Here is a 22,620-nt window from a genome sequence, read left to right on the forward strand (position 1 = left end):
TAGCTGGTTAGTAGAGTAAGTGGGTTGGGAAGCCAGGGAGAGACCAGAGAGTGTGGGGGATGAATGAGACACCTGTTTGTGTGTCTGTGTCTCTGTGAGTGAGACAGCTGGAGGAACTATCTCCTTAGTGGATCAGGAGGTCCAGACCAACTAGTGGGGAGACCATAAGTTCTGTGGGTTCTTTGAGAGCCCTATCTGTATATTGTGTTTCTCTGTGCAACTGGAGACAGGATGATCAAAGGCCAGCTCCTGGGAAGGCTAAGTGTCTAAGGCCGGTTACTGGAGGGATCTATAGTGCATGTAGCTGTGCGTATGCTTGTATATGTAAGCGGGGTTAGGTGGAGTGGGGCAGCACTACAGCAACGGGCTGAGGGCCTTGGTGGCTCACATGTCCAAGTGCCAGCAACCTAAGAGAAGAAGAATCCAGGGCCAGCTACTGGGTAGACCACATGCCTAAACCAGTTAGTAGAGGATCCATAACGAACCTGTGTGTGTGTGTGTGGAGGGATGTATCAGTGAGTGAGGGTGTCTGAATACTAGGAACAGGAGTTGGGCTACAAGCTTCAGGTGCTTCTATGCGCAGGTGCCAGCAAATGGTAAGTCTGCGGACACAGAGGTTAGCTACTGGATACTGAATGTTTAAGAACAGTTATTGCAGGCATCCGTATTGTATATAAATGCATATATATTTCCCACTAACAGACCTTCATCCTGACCAGCCAGAAAGGGGAGCAGAATGAGGCCGTTAGTGGTGCTATTTCTGTTTGCATGACTGGTGAGTGTTTCTGTCTGTGTTGATCTTTGTGGCTGGCCATTTGTATATGTGCAGTGCCTACATGTATTTGTGCGTGTGCCTATTGGGAATATCCACTCAGCCTTGCTATTGGCTGGACGTGCAGACATGGAGCTGCAGCAGCCGTGCTTATGTGAGGTTACTGGATTGGGCAACCCCTAACAATATTTTTGCACGAGCCCAGAGAATTCTTTCTCTTTCCAGCCCTCGTAGAGAGCATTCACAGTCTTCCTACATGTTCATGTTCAAGGCATGATCATACAAGGCAGAATAAGCCCAGTAATATTTCAGTTGTTTTCAAGAAGTCTGTAAGCCCAGGGAGCTTTGCTGCTTGGGGCATTCAGCTGCATAGCAAAGCAAACTCTCTGAATGTTACCTTTTACCCTAGTGCCCTTTGCCTTATCTACCATTACGTGTGTACAATTAGATATATTCAGAATTCAACTGGACAAGGCCTTGAGCAACCTTCTGTAGTTTAGCCTGGCCTGCAGAGGCGTGTTGATCAAGATGACCTCTTTACCTCCCTTCCAGCTTGTTTCATTCTACGATCCTATGATCTGGTCATTCTTAGCACCAGCTCCTCATCCCACAGGTAAAAGGATCCTTTTGCTGTCTTCTTAGGATCAGCTTTCTACTCAGTGGCTGTAGTTTGCCTAGACTTGGGTTGTATAATTCCCTCTTGCACCACTCCACTGTTAAGACACTGAGGACAAGTGTTCTTCAATCCAGAAAGCTGTTAGGCCATTTTTGCAATCCGGAAAGCTGTTAGGCCATCTCTGCCTTCATGAAGTTTGTCCAGCAGTTGATCGTCCTTGGGTGAATTGTCATCCTCTTGCATCAGGGGAAAATTTTGCGTGTAAGACAAGCACTAGAGTGTCTTGCTTGAAAGTATAGGCTAACCAAAATCTGAAAAACATTAACATACCTATTCTGAACAGTCTGATCTGTAATAGCAACTTCCAACCTCTGCCCAATTGATCTTGATGCTGGCATTATAGTATAGTGCAGCCCAAGAGACTGGTTTGTGGCATCAGTATAGGCTGGTACTAGCATAAGTATTTGTGGGGGTTTTTTTTCACCCTTTCTGGCCTGCAAGAACAGAGGAGATACTGAAATGGGAGTTTAGTTAATTCTGAATTTTGTTTTAAGAAGAGTGTAATGAATCCATTTGACTCTGCTATAAAAGATGATGGTTTTTTTTTAGTTTAGGGAAGACAAGTATAGGAGAATCTCTCATCGGCTTTTTTTCTCTTCTTTGTACTAAAATAGCAGTCTTAATAAGAAATTGGAATCTCATTCTTCAAAAGTGTAAGATTAAAGCAGAAGTCAAAGAAGAATTGCTATTGTTTTGTGTGTTTAAAAGTCTCCAGATTGCTCAGATACCTTGGTTATTCCTTATTTTTAATCCATAGTGGAATATTGTTCTGTTGGTACTCTGAGGTCGCCTCAAGAAGTGCTGTCTCTAGCAGGATCATGGACTGTCCTGGGCCTGGGTCTGATCTGATAATGCAATACCCTTGATTTTGAGCAAAATAGAAAGGGTGTAAGCCATTTTTATTCCAGGTTGGTAAATTCAGATGAACAGACCATTGCTATCTGCACTGAAGAGCGGCAGAATACTGGTCTGGCCCAGCACACTGAGGATGTAGAATGCTACATCAGTACTAATAAAGTGGCAGAGTGAAGGCTTATACCAGTACACTGGTATGTGCTCATTCATACTGTTAAGTTACTAGCACAGTCATGGGTTTGGCCCATGCCAGCTAACCTTCTCCTAAACAGTGCCTAGGTGTAGGTCAGAGGTTGGGATGGACCAAGGACCATTCCTGAGAGATTGTTTGGGTGCCACCATGCACTTCTGTGGGGTTGGAGTTTTCAGCCATGTGAACATGAGCCATACCATGCCTTTTGTCCTCAGAACATAGTCTAACAGCTTGTTGGATTTACAAGTGCACATGCAGCTAGTGTGACTGGGGATCTGCTTCAAGGCCTACAGCCAGTAGGAAAGGGAGAAAAAGAAGAAAAATAATGAGGGACTTCTCACTGTGGGTCACAAATGAGATTTATGCACACAACATTCTTGTTTACTTTCCTTATTTTTCTAATGCTTCCTGACTTAAAATATTCATTGTGAGAGGGGCAGTTCTGTCTGCTTGGGCTGCCTCTATCTGTTCGCCTGTGAAGTATTCATGTGCTTGATAAAAATTACCTTGCTCACTGGTGAGAAGCCCTCTGGAGAATACGCTTCCTGCTAGTCATGGCAGAGCCCAGGCTGCTAAGCAAGTCTTCTCTATTTTCTCTCCTCTTCTTTCCTTTCTCACTTTTTGTCTGGCTTCCCATACCCTGACTAAATTTTTCTCTATTTTATTTTCTCCTAGAGCGTCCACGGGATAGTTGCATTATACTTTGGTGAATGGGAGACTCAGACCTGACTAGAAAAAATGTTCTTTCTTTGTTGAAAAATTACCATAGTATATTATTCCAGCATATCAAAGCCATGTTTGAGAATCCAGTGGCTGAGTACTGACATGACGGAGTGCAACCCCTGTGCCAGACTGTGCAATTGAGACAGTAATGTGCAAGGGGGGAATGCCAAGTCCCTCTGCTGCCAGGACAGCCTAGGGGAAGACTAAACTTCAAGGAGGCATAGGGCTTTCACAGATGTTTTGCCACTCAGAGGAGCCATCTGAGCTGAGCTATCCTCAAGTACTGAGCTGCTCAGCACTTCCTGAGGTTTGTTAGGCAATTTCAGTGGGGTTGTGCTTTAACTGTAACCAGTAGCTCTTTCCAGTTCTGGCAAGCCAACCCAGATAGTTTGCACTGCTTTTGGAGCAAGGAACTGCATTGGCTGCTTAGGAAGGTCTAAGAAATACATTGACTCCTGTAGGAATATAGGCAACATCGGTTCGGGGATATCGATGAAGCCTGAGGTCTGGATAAACTTGCTCACTTGATCATGTCTGCCCCAGGATGAGTCTAGTCTTTCCTTTCTGCTGATTAATGTGGAGTGAATCCCCAGCAGCGCTGATGGGGATAGTGAAGTCAGCAATCTGTAATTTGGAAACAGAAGCTATTGAGGATCTCCCCTGTGTAAAACAGGGGACTATCACGTTGTTAAACCTTTGCAAGGGGAATAATTAAGCCTGTTTGGAAATAAGCTGGATGTTCATGTTGGTTTTCGATTTTTTGTTTGTTTGAGGTTTTTTTGTTGGGTTTTTTTTGTGTTTTTTTTTTCTAAACAAAGACACAATATAGAAAAATGAAAATTAAGCAGACAAAAGAGACTGACTTCCCAGAATTTAAAAAAAAGCAGTCAATTTGTACAGTATGTATCAATGCATGTAAATACCTATTTGATAGAGTCTTTTTCTTTCCCTATGTCCTCACTGTAAATGTACCCAGAAAAGTGCACATGCTTGCATACCAGTGACTTCCAGGGTGGTCTCGGACCTTGACATTCACTTCTGGAAAATACTATGTGTATAGCTTGCACTGTCACATTCTCCTCTGTATTTCTTTGTGCCTGAACAGAGAATAACATCTCCAAGAGCAGTCAAGACTAGTACCTGTCTCCAGTGGTAGATTAAATAGCAATGGTAATGCAGACTAGTCGTGGGAATAAACTAGGCCTGTGAAGTTCTGCAGGTGCCCTACTCCTGAGTGGTATTAATGCAAGACACTATTTAATACTGATTTTGTGATAAAAATGGGACTCATAGGAGGACTTGCAGCCTAATGCCCAGCTCCAGAACACAGTGAATCCATTACAGGATCAACTGGGTCATCATCCTAAATTCCCACAGAAATCCAGTTCCAGAGATGGAAACAAAAGTGCCTTGGCCTTGTGCCCACATTTAGACCTGCAAATAAAATGGACAGCCGTGGTCCTGAGGAGACTGGCATGCATTCATATAACTCATCATTCTGTCCCACCCTTTCCTTTCCAAAAAGAGGGTGGCCTCATCTGTACTGCTTATTGTGATAACTCTGCTCCATGCTGTCAGTGTGCTTAAACTTTGCCTTGGGAAAGTTTTTGTCTGGCCAGAATATTGCCAAGCAACTTGCTGACCGTGAGTTAGCAGGATTACATGCCTAGTGCCTCTGTGCCTGTGTTGGCGCTGCTTAATCTGCTAGTATGGATGTAGCCTGTCATACTTAATCTCAAAACATTAATGTATATTCTGGATGTGTGGAAGCCCTCTACAAGACGTGTTTTGGGGTTTTTTTTCAGAGACAATCTTGTGAGAGACAGATGAGATTTTAGTCTGGCCTGGAAAAGCACAAAACACTTTTTAAAATGTATTTATTTTTTTTAATATAAACAGAAATACTTCTGGATACAACTGGAGAGACCTCAGAGATTGGCTGGACCACCCACCCTTCTGATGGGGTAAGCATTTCCCTTGTCATCTTTTTGACTGCACCTTTGCTGAGAAGGTGTATATGCATTGATGAAGAAAGGGAAACTGGAACCAATGAGACATGTTTTATGGATGTTGTACATATGAACAATTTGAACATGGTACATTGTGCAAATCCAGATTGGTAAGAGAGAAGGATACTAGGTGGGATACTATTGCCACATCCTTACCCCCTTCCTTCCACCCTCCTTCAGAAATACTCATGAGGTCTCCATCCAATCCTTTCACATGGACTAACTAGAGTAGAATAGAATAGAATAGAATAGAATAGAATAGAATAGAATAGAATAGAATAGAATAGAATAGAATAGAATCGAATCTGTTAGGTTGGAAGGGACCTTTAAAGGTCATCTAGTCCAACCCCCCTGCAGTAAGCAGGGACATCTTCAACTAGATCAGGTTGCTCAGAGCCTCATCAAGCCTTGAATGTCTCCAGGGATGGGGCCTCCACCACCTCTCTGGGCAACTTCTTCCAGTGTCTCACCACCCTCATTGTAAAGAACTTCTTCCTCATGTCTAATCTAAACCTACCCTGCTCTAGTTTAAAGCCATTGCCCCTCGTCCTATCACTACATGCCCTTGCAAACAGCTCCTCCCCAGCGTTCTTATAGGCCCTCTTCAGGTGCTGGAAGGCCACTATAAGGTCTCCCCAGAGCCTTCTCTTCTCCAGGCTGAACAATCCCAACTCTCTCAGCCCATCTTCATAGAAGAGGTGCTTCAGCCCTTGGACCATCTTCGTGGCACTCCTCTGGACCCACTCCAACAGGTCCATGTCCTTCTTGTGCTTAGGGCTCCAGAGCTGGACACAATGTTCCAGGTGGGGTCTCACAAGAGGAGAGTAAAGGGGGACAGTCACCTCTCTTGATCTGCTGGCCACGGTTCTTTTGCTGCAGTGCAGGATGTGATTGGCCTTCTGGGCTGCAAGCGCGCATTGTTGGCTCATGTCCACCTTTTCATCCATGAGTACCCCCAGGTCCTTTTCTGCAAGGCTGCTCTCTATCATGTCATTCCCCAGCCTGTATTGATAACGAGGGTTGTCCTGACCCAAGTGTAGGACCTTGCACTTGGCCTTGTTGAACTTCATAAGGTTTGCTCGGGCCCACCTCTCTAGCTTGTAGAATAGAATAGAATAGAATAGAATAGAATAGCATAGCATAGCATAGCATAGCATAGAATATTTCAGTTGGAAGGGACCTACAACAATCATCCAGCCCAACGGCCTGACCAATTCAGGGCTGACCAAAAGGTAAACCATGTTATTAAGGGCATTGTCCAAATGACGTTGACAGGCATGGGGCAACAACCACCTCTCTAGGAAGCCTGTTGCAGTGTTTGACCAACCACTCATAAAGAAATGTTTCATAATTTCAGGTCTGAACCTCCCCTGATGCAGCTTTGAACCATTCCCATGTGTCGTATCACTGGATACCAGGGAGAAGAGATCCTGTATTTTTGTTGCAGTTGAACTCAATCCATGTTTTTTTACTATTTGTTCTTCCTTTTCTCTCCTATATATCCTTTATAGTGGGATGAGGTAAGTGTCCTGGATGACAAGAAGCGCCTGATCCGAACCTTTGAAGTCTGCAACGTGGCCGAACCAGGTCAGAATAACTGGTTGCGTACTCACTTCATAGAGCGACGCGGAGCCCACCGAGTCCATGTCCGCCTCCGTTTCTCAGTGAGAGACTGTGCCAGCATGCGCACCGTAGCCTCTTCTTGCAAGGAGACTTTCACACTCTACTACCACCAGTCAGAGGCAGACATAGCCTCTCAGGAACTGCCAGAGTGGCGTGAGGGCCCCTGGACCAAAGTGGATACTATTGCAGCTGATGAAAGCTTTTCCCAGGTGGACAGCACTGGGAAGGTGGTAAAGATGAATGTTAAAGTACGTAGCTTTGGGCCTCTCACCAAGCATGGCTTCTATCTGGCCTTCCAGGATTCAGGAGCCTGCATGTCTCTGGTGGCAGTCCAGGTCTTTTTCTACAAGTGCCCAGCTGTGGTGAAAGGATTTGCCTCCTTCCCTGAAACTTTTGCTGGAGGGGAGAGGACCTCACTGGTGGAGTCACCAGGGACTTGTGTACCAAATGCTGAAGAGACAAGCATGACTGGGTCTTCAGGTGTTCGGTTGCACTGCAATGGAGAAGGAGAGTGGATGGTGGCCATTGGACGATGTACCTGCAAGGCTGGCTACCAGCCTGTTGATGATGAACGAGCCTGCCAAGGTGAGAGTCCCTTTTTCCCCACCCCTTTGGCAGCCACTTCTTTGTTGATTCTCTGTATTGGTATTATTGACATTTGCTGAAAGTTCACAGATCTAGGAGATTAAATAATTTCTAACAGCCAATGGTTACTAGCAACCTCTTCTGACACTTTTAGCATCTCAGACTGGATTTGGAGCAACCACTTCTTGGTGCCAAGAACATGGTTGGAAACTCCACTCAGGCCTTAGTTCAAGCTGCCGCCAGAGACAGCCTGTCAGGCTACATATACAGAATTAGCAGTTGTAACTGGCCAGATCTAACATAGTTCCAGTTCTTTACCAAGAGGCAACAGAGTTATAGTAGTGATGCCACATAAAGCAGAGCTGAGCCCAGAGCTAATACACTCTGTCATCCTAACTAGTTTGGACCCTTTTGCCGGTGCTCTTGGAACTAGTGATTAAAAAAAAGAAAGGGGAAATGGCAGCAGCCTGGTCATGGGATGGGGAACATGCAGCAGGGACCTATGAGCCTGGCTCAATAAGAAAAAACAGTCATAATGGTATTATCATTGCCTCTAATGTGCTCTCTGCCCTGGGCCCCATGCTATTTTCTGTGAAATGTTTGTAGGAGGCAGTAGAATAAATTACGTATCACTCAGTAATGGTATTGGGCCAAAATCTGGTCAAGTCTGAACACCTAGTCTAATGGCATGACTGTCTTCATGTCTCAAGCTTACGACAGTCCATTAGACCAAACTGCTGATGTTGGCTATATAATTTTATGTGTAATGTTCTTCTGGTGCTTCCTTGGTTTTAATATGTGTCTACTCAAGATCTCTCAGCAATGCAAAGTGTTGCTGCACCACACTTAGTACTCCAAAAAATTAAATGTAATGTGGAATCCAGTTTTGGTGGCAGACACAATTTTAAAGTTTGATTGTAATTTATTCAAATAAGAGTTCAACTGGGACATCGAGGGTACAAATATTCTGGTTAACACCAACTACAAGTGCAATGGATAGTTAATAGCTGTCAATATGTTACCTTAAGTTCCTGTTTCATTAAGTGATTGGGGTCATGCAAAATAACTTTTTGAAAATACAGTTCATTGTGCAGGAGACTTACAAATCAATTAAAATTGATAAATGCCTTTTATTTGTTTAAGCTTTGAAAATTATTAAAACGTGCGCACCTTATTATCCTGCTCACCCTGAAAGAAATGTAACTACATTCATGTAGTGCTGCTCCTGAGACAGAAAGCTCAGACGGACATAGAGGAGCTCAATATGGTGCTAGCTTTGTTGTCTGCGTCAATAGCATGACTACTTCACAATTGAGGTAAACTGCCAGGCAATAATTTATCAGATAGTAGTGTTAAGCGCTCAAAAAATGTGGAAATTGGGCTTGGCAAATAAAAATAGGAATTTTTAAAAAAATCTATCTTCCCTTTTGTAGCGTTCAATGAAAGCTGATATTCCTTTGCAGCCCCAATATCACAGAAGCTGAAGATAGATGAAAATGGTAAATATTTTAAGGAATAACTGAAATAATCACAGCCTATCAAGGCAGAAAACACTGTTCCCATCATTTACTTCCTGAGATTCCATGAGCAGCATAGAACAGCCAAGACAACCAAATAACGAATTTTAATGTTAGAAGGTGTTTTTTTCTCCTCATGTTTTACGTAAACTCCTCTGCCTTGTTCACTATTTGTGATCTCTTCTCCTGCTAACAGTATGTTGCTCTCCTGTCTGAATGGAGACATGTTCAGCTAGTGTAATTTTTCCCCTTGCTTGGTGTTTCTTTGTGCGGAGTCCTTTCCAGGACTACTTCTCTGTATGTTCTCCCTTCCTAAGAACAGAAGTACGCTGTGATACAGAGTAGCTACAGTGCTCTAGATGAAATACAGAGCAAAAGCAATAGGGCAAGGGCAGATTTCTACTGATGATCCTGCAGAGAGTTCTTCTTAATAAGACTGAAGAATGAGCCAAGGATAGGAAGGAGAAGCAAGTTTCCTTCTTACACTTTACTAGAAGAGTGTGTGGGCATTGCCTTCCCCCTCACCATATGGAAGCCTGTGGAGTCCTTCCTGGACCAGCTGTTACCTCTTTATTTATAACAAAGAATCTGACAAGAACCATTCTGAGCAGATAGATAGAAAGCCCTTTTTTTTTCTTGCCCCTTACATCAGTTAGGATATTTTCTTTCATTAGCTTCATAAGACTGCCTGCAGTTTCTTACTATATGGACAATTTCTCCAGCTAAATAGAAGAGTGAAACAAAATCCTTTAGTAAGCCCTTTAGGTGATGTGGGATGTGATCTGTGTGGGATTCGCTTTTGACCTTATCCAAATAAAGTATCTCATGCTGAACAGTCAGAAAGGAGAATGTCAGTTTACAGAGGAAAAAGGAAGTCTGGGACCTTAGCTCCTTTTCTTTCTGTAGATGTAGACACACAGGGTGCCCTGCCTTGCAAGGTTTCCTGCGACTCTAAGTGTTTTTACACATAGAAGGCCAGAAATGGAAAGTTCTGGGTGATCGGACCATCCTAGGCTACTGATTCCCAAAATTCTGGACTGACTGGCTGTTCTCCCACATCTTCTCTCAGATTCATTACTGAAAACAGTTGTTCCTGCATTCCACATCCACAAACAATTTTACAATATAGTATGCTTCTTGGGATTCACCGCCCACTGCTTATCGTTGCCTTTCTTGCTAAAAGTCACATGGGATTTAAATTACCAGATGCTTTTGAAGATAGTACGTAGAATTCATGACTGAGACATTTTTAAAAATATTTCAAAAATGACAATGTGGAGAAAAAAGAGAAGAGAAATGACTGCTTGATAAAGTGTTAAGCAGATTTCCAAATGAAGAAGTGAGCTCTTAGCTTGAAAAATCACTGAAATAGAACTATTAATTTAATAATACAGAGTTTATCTTTTTTTTCCTTTCAAGTCCAAATACGAATTAATTCCAAGTCAGTTCTGCCAATCAAGTTCCATGTCTGGTTTTCTACTTAGTCCCATAGTTGTATCCAATATGATGTTTGTCCTACATCACTGAAGATGTGCCATTACTATACCAGTATACCCGTACATCTGCAATTACTCTCCAGCTACCCACCAGCTGTTTCTGTAACTCAAAGGACTGACTCTGCTCCCTTTATCCAGCGTTGATGTCTGAGAAAGATCATGGGACTATAGGAGAAAAACATAGATGGAACCATACTTAGAAAGGGATAGAGTGGAGGGACCCCTCTCAATCATGAGACTGGGGGCAGGTCTTTTCATCCTTGTTGAAGTCCCCCTGTTGGACCTGGACTGCTTTTGGGTACCATAGTGTATTTGGTTTACGTGGCAAGGTTCTGGTGGTGGAGAGTCTGATGGGGTGCCCTCTGTGAGCAAGGGCTATCCCCTACCAGACATAACTTCTTCCAGACAGCCCAGCGATGGACCTATCACAGGACAGAGCTGAGCTCATTAGCCATGTGTGTGGCACCTCTGTACAAACATATTTAAGAAGGGGCAGAAAACACCAGACAGAGAAAGTGGGAGGGAACAAAAAGAATGAGAAACAGCAGAGGGAACACAAAGGTCAGAGGAGGAGGAGGAGGGGAGGCACTCCAGGCACTGGAGCAGATATTCACTGCAGCCCGTGGAGGGTCCCACACTGGAGCAGATGGATATTTCCTGAAGAACTGTGACTCGTGGAGAGCCCACATTGGGGTAGGGGAAAAGTGTGAGAGGGAAGGAGCACACCCAGTATCCTACCCTGTGATGCTTTGGTGGAGTACAAGTGTTTGGAGTGAAAAGAGTTGAGTTGAGCTTGGGAGAGGGGGGAGAAAAGGTGTTTTAATGTTTGGTTTTATTTTCTCATTATCCAAGTCTATTTTAATCAGCAATAAGTTAAAATAATTTTCCCCAAGCCAAGTCTGGTTTGCCTGTGATAGTAATTTGTAAGCAATCTCCCTGTCTCTATCTCTACCCATGAGCTTTCTCATCCTGTTTTCTCCCTACGTCTTGCTGAGGAGGAGGAGTGAGAGTGGCTGGGTGGGCATTTGGCTGTTCACCAAGGTTAACCCGCCACACAGCTACTTCTCTCTTCTTTCCCTGGATGTTTCTGAGAGTATTAAGGGAGCAAAAGGTCTGCCTGTCTCCTCTAGTAGCTGTAATTGGCTCTTCTGTAGGATGCAAGGGTGTACAAAGAAGTCCGATGGAGGATTCCATAAAATTGCCCATGTCCATGGCCATATGTAGTCCCTTCTGATTGTAAAAGGTATCACATCTGTATTACTGATAACTACAGGAGCTATTAACCGTGCACACAGTTGAGGGCTGTTTGAGGGCTCATTTGGGAAGAATATTGCGTGGTTATTTCCATATTATTAAAAGATGCCCCTCCTCACCAGCCTGGATAATTTTTTTTTCAGTGTGTGAGGCTAAGGAAATGTTAAGATTTATGTTAAATCGTAAGCTTCAGTAGTCTGCTAAAAATATGCATATATTATTAGCCAAAAAAAAAAAAGGCACAATAAGCTCTTATCAAATTTTAATTGCTTAAAGGCGCTTCCTTTAAAACCATAGAAAAATGTACGTTGCAGGGACCTGTGGAAGTTTTCTGCTACAACACCTTAATGCTTAAAGCAGGATCAAATTGGGTTAGGTCACTCAAGGTCTATTCTAGTCTAGTTTTCATTATTCCTAAAGATGAAGATTCCAGGATGTCCCTGGGCAACTGTACCAATGTTTGACAACACCCATGGTGAAATTTCTTTTTCCTATATAGAAAGAGATTGTAATAAGATGTATTAAAACTTGTGTCAGTTGTTTCATGTTCTATCACCTTATGCCTACACCTTCTTCATGTCCTCCCATTAGGTGGCTGATGCCAGCTATAAATTTCCCCCCTCCAGCCTTCTCTTCTTTAAAATGAACAAACCCAGTCTTGGCCCCTCCTGAGTAAGAGCTTTAACTTTGAGGTAAACTCACAGTTCATAATAATGTTTGTGCTAGATTACCTTTTTTTTTTTTCCTTACATATTGCTCCTTTCATCAGCTTCTCCAGCCTTATTCTGCTACATGCACATATATTTGGTGGTTTTCAAGCAGTTTTCCTATATTCAGTGGTTCCTCTCTACTCATATTCTATTCTTCCCCTGCCCAAATCTTTCCTCTCTTGTTTTGTCTTTTTTTCTTCATACAACCCATTCCCTGGCCATCTTCCCAATGTATAACTAGCTAGTAATGGCTTCAGCTCCACCTCTTTTACCTAAAAATCAACTTACTCAACTGATCTCCTATCAACAGTTCAGCAGGAAACAGTTCCTAGTCACTTCATGTATTTTATCTCAGTTGATTTGATGGTCTCCTTTTCCATTTAAAAAAACCCAAAAGCCACATGCTTCTCTCCTTATCTTTCTTTCATTTTCCACTATCTCTTCCCCACCTAAACAGTTGTAGAAACTATGGTGGTGGAGAGTCTAGTGGGGTGCCCTCTGTGATAAGAGGGCAGGGGCTGTCCCATGCCAGACATAACTTTTCCCAGACAGCTCAGCTGTCTGGAAACAAACTATGAAACTCCTGGTCAACCTAGGGCCCTATCATTTCACCATGCCTTGCTTCTAACTCTGGCTGATCCTGCCTTATTCAGAACAAGATGCAAGATACACAGCAGCAGTCACTGTGGAATAGCCTGCCCTGGTAGGATATTACTTCCTATCACCATAAGCTGGTCATAGGCTTACATCTGGGAAAAAAACCCGCCAGTGTTTTATCAAAGTTACTTAGATTTTTCTTTTATAGTGTGTCTTCTGCATGCTAATTATGCCATCTTTCTTGCAGTATAAGAGAATAATCATAGAACCATAGTATCATAGGGTTGGAAGGGACCTCTGGAGATCATCTAGTCCAACCCCCCTGCCAGAGCAGGGTCACCTTAGAGCAGGTTGCACAGGAACGCATCCAGGCAGGTTTTGAATGCCTCCAGAGACAGAGACTCCAACACCTTTCTTGGCAGCCTGTTCCAGTTCTCTGCCACCCTCAAAGTAAGGAAGTTCCTCCTCATGTTTGGGTGGAACTTCCTATGCTCAAGTTTGTGCCCATTACCTCTTGCCCATTACCTGTCGCTGGGCACCATTGAAAAGAGCCTGGCCCCATCCTCCTGACACCCACCCTGTAAGTATTTATAAGCGTTGATAAGGTCCCCCCTCAGCCGTCTTTTTTCCAGACTAAAAAGACCCAAATCTCTCAGCCTTTCTTCATAAGAGAGGTGTTCCAGTCCCCTGATCATCTTCGTAGCCCTTTGCTGCACCCTCTCCAGCAGTTCCCTGTTCTTCTTGAACCGGGAAGCCCAGAACTGGACACAGTACTCCAGGTGCAGCCTCACCAGGGCAGAGGAGAGGGGGAGGATGACCTCCCTCGACCTGCTGGCCATGCTCTTCTTGATGCACCCCAGGATGCCGTTGGCCTTCTTGGCCACAAGGGCACATTGCTGGCTCATGGTCATCCCGTTGTCCACCAGGACTCCTACATCTCTTTCCACTGAGCTGCTCTCCAGCAGGTCAGCCCCCAACCTGTACTGGTGCATGGGGTTATTCCTCCCCAGGTGCAGCACCCTACACTTGCCCTTGTTGAATTTCATAAGGTTCCTCTCCGCCCAACTCTCCAACCTGCCTAGGTCTCTCTGTATTGCAGCACAGCCTTCTGGTGTGTCAGACACCCCTCCCAGTTTTGTGTCATTGGCAAACTTGCTGAGGGTGCACTCTATCCCCTCATCCAGGTCATTGATGAATATATTGAAGAGGACTGGGCCCAGTATTGACCCCTGGGGAGCACCACTCGTCACTGACCTCCAACTAGACTCTGTGCCCCTAATCACGACCCTCTGAGCTCTGTCTTTCAACCAGTTATCTATCCACCTTACTTGTCCATTCATCTAACCCACTCTTCCTAAGCTTCCCTATGAGGATGCTGTGGGAGACCGTGTCAAACGCCTTGCTTGATTTTAATGTGTAAATCATGTTTCTACAGTATTATAAATTATTAAATCCTTTCCATCATCCTGTTCTCTGTAACTGGCAAACTCCATCCCTCTTTGCAGTTGATTCAGTTCAGGGCTTATTCTAGCAGTGCCTCCCATTATCTATTAAAATAAGTGACATGGCCCATACCAGTTATCTTCTCTTGCTGATCTGCATGCCCGTTCTGCTTTCCCTAGTGTCCTTGTTTGAAGTAAAACAGAATGAACTTTCTGTTCAGTAATTTTACACCTAGAGTCATTCTCATTTGAGGCCCTTTGTAGCTATGCACATCCATTTTTTCCCTAGGCCTCAAATTCGGCTATGGCCATTCAACCTTCCTAGTTTGACTCCAATGCCAGCTTTGACAGTCTGTTCATTTTTGATATTCTCACATCTAGTAGTCACTCTTGCTGCCCCACAGCACACCTGGGAGCAGAACTCCTATATCAGAAATAGATCACTTGTCTCAGTCAAGAAGAGAGCAATTTTATACTCTTTTAAACGTCTTCCTATGTCCCAGCTCAGTTCCAAATCATATCTGGGTACAAAAAGTCAGTGTCACCTGTGTCACATTCCCTAAAAACACTGCTGGGTTTACATAAAGCTCTGTTGAAGTTTCCAACTGCCTTTTTGGTCTCTCTTCCCTTGCTGTATTTTGTTTGGCTCTCAGAATATTTCCTCTCTGCTCTTATTGTCCAAGTAAGCTTTTCAATGCCTCTTTCTCTCTTTTAGCTTCTTTGGTTCTTGGTCTGTTCCCTCCCCATTTTCATTTTCTTCACACATACACCCCTCCATAATTCCAGCACTTTTTCTGCTGGTGTTGATGTTTGTTATTGTTAGAAGTCTGTCAGAAACTGCTCCTCTGCCCTCCCGGGTGGAACTTGTCTCTAGTGAGCAGTCAGGCAAATACAAGCAACACAGGGGTGAGTGTTGTAGGGGGGAGCTGAGGAAAATTGGGTCAGTGTCTCTGAGATGAGCTGTGCCCAGCTGAACTGTTGTGGCATTCTGACACTGTGCCAAGATATGAAAAATGACTGAGACAAGCTGAGGGGAAAGCGCTTGCGCACTCCGAACTCTGCCTTCTCCTTTCATAGTAACCTTGACTTGATGGGAAGTGGCAGCTTGCTCTGCTCCCTGAGGTGCTAGCTCTGCAGCCCTCTGTCCTTGCATTGGATATTGTGAATCAATGCTGTGATTTTCTGTGTTTTCTTGGAAAGTACTGGTGCCTGGGGGACGATGAAGCTGTACTGTCCCCAGTGACAAGGCCTGTGGCTTAATGGGGGTTGGGGTTTTGTGTGAAGTTATTTTGCAGGCATACAGTAGAGGTGTTTCAGGAGAAGCTGCTCTTGTTCAGGCTTTCTCTGGGATGGTCTTGAAATGGTAATGTTCACTAAAGCAAAACATGCTAGTCCTAGTGGTGGTGGTAAGAAAAGTTTAGGTATTTGCCTCCAGTGAGCACAGTAGTCATCTGCAGAGATTATAGGACCACAGCAAGTGGACATAATGCCATGATCTGCAGTAAGAAGGGAATGCAGGGTAGATGAAAACTGAAAAATCTCATGGTATGAAGAAAGGGATCCTTCAGAAACAAATGAGAGGTGGATTCTGTCTGTGTGTGGAAAGACAGCCCTAGGCTCACTGCATCTGCTGGAATAAAAGGAAGTAGCTTTTGCCTATTTAGATTGCCAGGAGATTTTTTTCTCTTTCCTCGCACTTGACCTTTTATATACTATTTATAGAATGACTGGAATGAGGCAATGCCAGGAAAAGCTCCATGTCATGGGAACAATTATTGTTGCCATTTGTGGGCTAAAGTCCTGAGTGCAGGGAGCTAGTGTATATTAGGCAATTTTGGAAAGGGATAAAGGTGCTTGTGAATGTAAGGAGCTCCCTGACTGGATGTAGAGGCAGGGTTTAGGTGGAAGCAGAAGGTATGTGATAGCTACAGTCTCTGCCTATAGAGGCCATTCTTTAGCTACGTGGAGGCCAGTTAGTGTCTATTGTAGTCAGTCCAGCCTTATTGGTCAAAATTGCAAATGTAAAATACAAGTAACTACGACTGTTCCCTTGTGTTTCCTTGTGTTCAGAGGGACCTCTGAACCTCATGTTTTCAGTTTGTGCCCGTTGCCTCTGGACCTGTCACTGGACACCACTGAAAAGAACCTGTCTTCGTCCTCTTTGCATCCTCCCTTTAAGTCTCACTTCATAGTCTTTTTCTTTTTTCTTTTTTCTTTTTTCTTTTTTCTTTTTTCTTTTTTCTTTTTTCTTTTTTCTTTTTTCTTTTTTCTTTTTTTAACTATCTTTTCATTAGGACGGTACAGGAGATGTGAATCATGTTTAATCACTGCAAATCAGCTCTGATTGCGGTCTGCTGTATAATTTCGTTTTGCTGTTTTTCTGCTGGAAGTAGAAATACCCAGCGGCAGAGGGAGAGTTTGAAAGCATGATCCTTTCTCTCTATCTGCCATTCCTCCTGGAAATACCAGCATGAGATTATAGGTTTATGTAGTCATTCACTTTTTTCACTAGAAAACACAAAAATAGTCACTGTGGAGAGATCTTTCCTCCTAAATTGCTCCAGATTCCACTCCATAGTTCTTCAGCTGCCATTTCTGTCATGTGAGTTGAACTGGTCAGATAAGTCTTTTCCTTTTTGCTTTCCTTTACTCTTTAATCTGTCTCCTTTAAACTCTTTTCTTAGGTTCCTACCGCAGAGGGAACCTGCCAATCCTATTCTTATTTCTTTTCATAATATCTGAAATGAGATGTAGCCTAATGTCAAGATCTTTCCTTCATTGTTTCCTGTCCACCCACAATCATGTATGTGGTGGAGGATCTGGCATTGGGGCAGCCAAGACAAAAGCGATTTATCCACACATTTTAATTTGCATATATTTAAGGGAAATCACAGAATAGCTGAACTTGGAAAAGATCTCTGAAGGATATCTTCTCCAGCCCCCTCTGCCGTGTCCAGTGCTGGTCTCCCCAGTTCAAGAAAGACAAGGCACTAGTGGAGAGAGTCCAGTGGAGGGCTACGAAGATGTTCAGGGGACTGGATCATCTCTCTTGTGAGGGAAGGCTGAGAGACCTGTGTCTGTTTAGCCTGGAGAAGAGAAGACTGAGAGAGGATCTCATCAACGCTTATAAATATCTAAAGGGCTGGTGTTGAGAGGATGGGGCCAGACTTTTCTCAGTGGTGCGCAGCGACAGGACAAGCGGCAGTGGGCACAAACTGGAACACCAGAAGTTCCATTTGAACATGAGGAAAAGCTTCTTTACTTTGAGGGTGACAGGGCACTGGAACAGGCAGCCCAGCAAGGTTGTGGAGTCTCCTTCAGTGGAGATATTCAAAACCCGCCTGGACGTGATCCTGTGCAACCTGCTCTAGGTGAACGTGATTTAGCAGAGGGGTTGGACTACACCATCTCCAGAGGTCCCTTCCAACCCCTACCATTCTGTGATTCTGGGATTCTGGGATACAGTGTTGAAAGCCTTATTGAGGTCAAGGTAGTCAATATCCACTGCTCTCCTCTCATCTACTAAGCCAGTAATTTCATCATAGAGGGTTGATCAAGCCCGAGTTCCCCTTTGAGAATCCATGCTGGCTACTCACAAATACCTTCTTGTCCTTCATGTGCCTGGAAAAGGTTTCCAGGCTTAGTTGTTCCATCATCTTCCCAGGGATCAAGGTGAGGCTGAGCTGCCTCAGATCTGATTTCCAGTAGGCTTTGGCTTTCCTAACCATGTCTCTGCACGCTTGGACAGTGCCTCTCTGTTCCTCCCAGGTTACCTGTCTGTTCTTCCACCTCTGTGTACTTCCTTTTTTTGTTTGAGTTTAGCTGGGAGCCCCTTGTTCAAACATGCAGGCCTTCTGGCATTTTTTGCCTGAATTCCTGCTCGTTGGTATGCACCGCTTTTGCAGCTGGAGCAGGTAAGCCTTGCACATTACGTTGCTTTTGGGGAGCCACTCTTGCCTCCAGGGTCTTATTCCATGGGACTTCTCCAAGCAGATCCCCAAAGGGCTTGAATCTGCTCTCCTGAATCTGGTGTTGTGAGCTCAATATTAGCTCTCGTCACCCCTCTCAGGATGTTAACCTCCACCATCTCATGGTCACTGCAGCCAAGGATGCCTTCAACTTCACATCACCAAAGAGCCCTTCCTTGTTTGTGAGCATGAGGTCCGTCAGGGCAGCTCCCCTCGTTGTCTCCTCTATTGCTTGAGTCAGGAAGTAGTCCCTGATGCTTTCCAGGAACTTCCTGGATTGCTTATGGCCTGCCGTGTTGCTCATCCAGCAGATCTTAGGGTGTTTGAAGTCCCCCTTGAGGATCAGTGCCTCCGAACGTGAGGCTACTTCCAGCTGCCAGCTCCATTCAGTTATTCCCATGTAAGCATCTAAGTCCCTCTGAGACACCCTGGTGTAGCCAAGACATCTATTCAGGGCTAGCAGATATGGCGTAGGAACAGCAGAAGACCCAGCACCTACCATGCCATCTGGATGACAGAGAGAATGGATACGAGGGGCCTCTCAAATGGATGGGTAACTGAATTGCTGCTTGGGTCTTTGCTTTAGAGTGAGCCTTATTGCTCATTAGGTTCCACTGATTGTATTGACTGGGGATGGGAGTCAGCTGGCTAGCACGGGTATCTGCACGGAATATGGATTCTATGTCACTCACATGCCAGAGGTGGTCTTGGTGTCCTGAGAATGGCACTTGGCTGTGCTCTGCATAAGTGGGGATTGCCATGTAATTTTATACTAGTCTGCTGTCTTGACTTTTTTTCTTACAGGGAGCCTTCTTTGCTCTCTTGTCTCTGTGATGTGGTAACAGCATTTTAGGGCTGGGTTTTTGCATAGAAAACCATTTAACCATCACAGTTGTTGTTTTTTTGTGCTTGAGTCACCTTGTAAAAATTATGCATCTTAATGGAGACTTTAACTTACTGTTTGTACCCCTCGCTTGTCTGGTTCTCTGGGTCACTGAGGAGGAACATGATAGTCAAAATGACAGACATTTCACCTCTTCTCCCAAAAGGGAGGGAGCATGTGAGGACAGAGAAATATTACTGAAATTTGTTTTGTTGGAGAAACAGCTGCAGTGGAATTTTATTTGTGCAGTTCACTCAGCTGTAGACGAGTACTTATAAATAAGCCTATGTGGCTGCTTCACTCTTTGCTTATGTTAAATACAGGACAAGGCACCGTTGGACCTGGAGACATTGAGAGGGGGAGATATGTTTACATTAAATCTCCTACTTTTCTCTCAATGGCAACTATATCACAAAACCACTTCAGAAATGGGCGAGGTTCTTTGTTAAATGTGGTTAGGCTTTTGTTTGTTTGTTTGTTTGTTTGCTGCTTGTATTGCAAGTTTTTCTCAGAAGCCTGCTGCTTCTGGTGGAAGCATCCGTCTTATTTAAGTAATTTACTGTAAAGTCACCTGTTTTCAGGCTGCGTTACTCTTCAGCATAAATAAACTATTCTTCGCTCACTGACTTTTACAGCTCTGGGATTACATTCAAGAACAGATGCTGCCTCAAAAAGTTAGAGAGGGAATAGATAGCAAGAAACTGCTGAAGAGTGACAGCATGAAAAGCATGGCACACTGGGCAGCGCTAGGGGATACAGCAGTAACCTGCCTTGCACATGGTGCAGGCATACAATGGCAAGCAGGGTGCATGGGTGAAGAAATTAAATTTTGTGAGGCAAGTAAGAAAGAATATCTGGAAGTATTTGATCTCTAGTATTTGTTACGAGTACCTTTTCCAAATTGTTGTCTCTATAGTATCGTACTCCATCTGTGGTATGAGTAGGTAACATTGTTATCCATTAGCAGACACCATGTCGCGATACAAAGGCTTGTTTTCTTGCTGCCGTGGTTGCTTGGGTTTTATAAGCAGCTGTTGAATGCTTCTCGTCACTTGTAGCGACTGTCCATAGCATTAACGAAAGCTTGCACGGCCTTTTAAGCAATAGACTTACTCTGCCTTTTTTAAACTGTCTCTCTTTACTGAGGTGGTAGTGCCATTCCATTATGTAAAACTTACAACACTGCACTTGTGCCTAATACCTTTGTCTAACTAACTCATCAACAGTGTGCCATCCCTGCATCCCCAGACTCAACAGCAAGTTGCCAGTAGACTTCAAAGCACCATGTAAAAATAAGTGTCTGTTTATTTTTAACACAACCATGTTTATTTTAAAATAAATTTCATTCACTAAACACTGGACGAATTCTTCATTCACAACTTTGTCTAGCTTACATATGATTTCCAATTGGGCTAGAGCTTAATCTACCTGAATTCTCTTAACACTATCCTTGCAGGGTAAATATGTGTTTTTCACTGCAGGGGTAAAGTCTATATCCTGTACAGATTTCCTTTGAGCATCACATAGACTCCAGGCATTATCATTATCTGTTCATTTTCACTATTGTGACTAGCAGCAAGGACCTTGTCCCTGACTTGATGTCAGGCTCTAGTACTGAATGAAGAAAAAGAACCGTTCTCCAGGGTGTACCTTGACAAGTGGAATGAATGTGCCAGTAGTTCTAAACCTTGACAAAAGCTTGAGAAGGAAGGGGTTTGATGCAAGAAAATATGGACGAAATAAAATTACTTGTAAGAAAATAAAGACGTTCACATTCACTTCAGCATTCTCAAATTTGAAATAAATAAAGGAAGATCCCTGAAAGTGTTAAATTTTGGTTGAATGACTATGCAGGGAGCTGGATGAGGACTTCCCATTCATAATACTCATAATTTCAGTACTGGTGCATTTGCCAAGAAATGTGAAAATTATATTCTACATCTGTGGCTGTTAGCAGAGCCTTACACTGAATGAAAGGAACATAATTCTTAAAGTGGACAAAATCTTTCTTACTTTTTTGTACATAAGAACACAGGGACAGATCTTTCGAGATGAGAATAATTTTATTTTCTGCTGAATAAAGGCCTGAAGGCAAAGGCAGTTGCTCTTTTCTTACCATCATCCATCACGTGCAAAATTACAATCTCTTCCCCCTTCCTTTTCATATGGCAGTGTATCACAGACTGAACATTGTCATTTTCTGAGTGCTGGGAAGAATCGGCGTTCTCCCATCTAATAGCTATCATTCAGAGTTATTGAAGTCCCTTTTGTGGTCTGACCTGTTCCAGGACTTAGCACTCTTATCACAGTACATGTGGAGGTTACTCTGCGGCCAAGAAGACTCCTGACAGAGAAAATTAAGTAATATAACAGGCGTAAAGCTGATGGGACTTCACAGATATTACTGGCTGTTATGTCTGGACTGTGGCTGTAACGTTTTCAGGTCTGTTAAGGTTTGCATACCTGCAGTCCCACAGCATACATCAAAAATTCTATAATGGTCTTTGAAAACCCAAAGGAAAGGGAATCAAATACAAATGAAAACAAGGTTAGATAAGCTACTCTTCTTCTGAAGTTGTTTATTTACTAAGAAAGATGCATCAATGGCCATTCAGCACCTAGAAACATTTCCAAATAATTATTATTGGAGGTGAAAGCCTGCAAGTACAGTAAGTAATAACCAGATGGGGTAATTCTGCAGCTTCTGGTGTGGTGTTCCATTTTGGAGCATTCCTTAGATACCCTAATTTCATCTTAACACCTGTATGCGATATTCTTCTTTTACACATTTTTCCTTTTTTATATAACTTTTTGCTATCCACAGTCTTTTGGAATATTCTGACTATGGTAATCACCAGCATAGTTCTTCTCTTGAGTGTGTCCCTTGTGTCTTTTGACATCAAACTCTCATCTGAGGTCTGTGTGAAAGTTTCCTATACCCTGTAAATGCTCTATGTATTTTGTGGTTAACTAACTAAATGCCAGTCCACAAATGAACTTTCACCTGAGCTTGCTAGTCCATAAAATCAGAGCTGTATCTATTTATATAGAAAATCAGCTTTAGAAAATGTATATAAAACTTACATAAAAATTGTAAAAGCTTTACTCTAGCACTTCAATGTAAGATCCAAGCACCTTCTGTTAGGTAATTCAGCATAGCATCTTTGCCAAATGTAGAATGTGCCATACTCCCATTTTGTTAATAAGGTGTCTTGGGGTTTTTTTCTTTTTTTTTTTTTTCTTTTGCTGTAGGATGAATTTCCATCCTTGTTTTAGCTTTTTGCATAGGCACGTTCCTATGCATTTGCAGATTAAAT

The 22,620-nt window shown here is 43.4% G+C and overlaps 1 protein-coding gene across 3 annotated transcripts in view; it reads left to right on the forward strand.

Moving 5' to 3' along the window:
* LOC141744691 (ephrin type-B receptor 5) overlaps positions 1-22,620 on the forward strand; it is a 74,757-nt gene that overhangs the window by 24,498 nt on the left and 27,639 nt on the right. For all 3 annotated transcript variants that reach the window (XM_074591218.1, XM_074591209.1, XM_074591227.1), the window contains exons 3-4: positions 5,119-5,183; positions 6,740-7,436. In XM_074591218.1, the coding sequence (XP_074447319.1) occupies positions 5,119-5,183; positions 6,740-7,436 (762 nt within the window). The remainder of the gene's footprint in view (positions 1-5,118; positions 5,184-6,739; positions 7,437-22,620) is intronic.

This window comes from Larus michahellis, chromosome 1 (genome assembly GCF_964199755.1).
Source record: "Larus michahellis chromosome 1, bLarMic1.1, whole genome shotgun sequence".
NCBI classification, from domain to species: Eukaryota; Metazoa; Chordata; class Aves; order Charadriiformes; family Laridae; genus Larus; species Larus michahellis.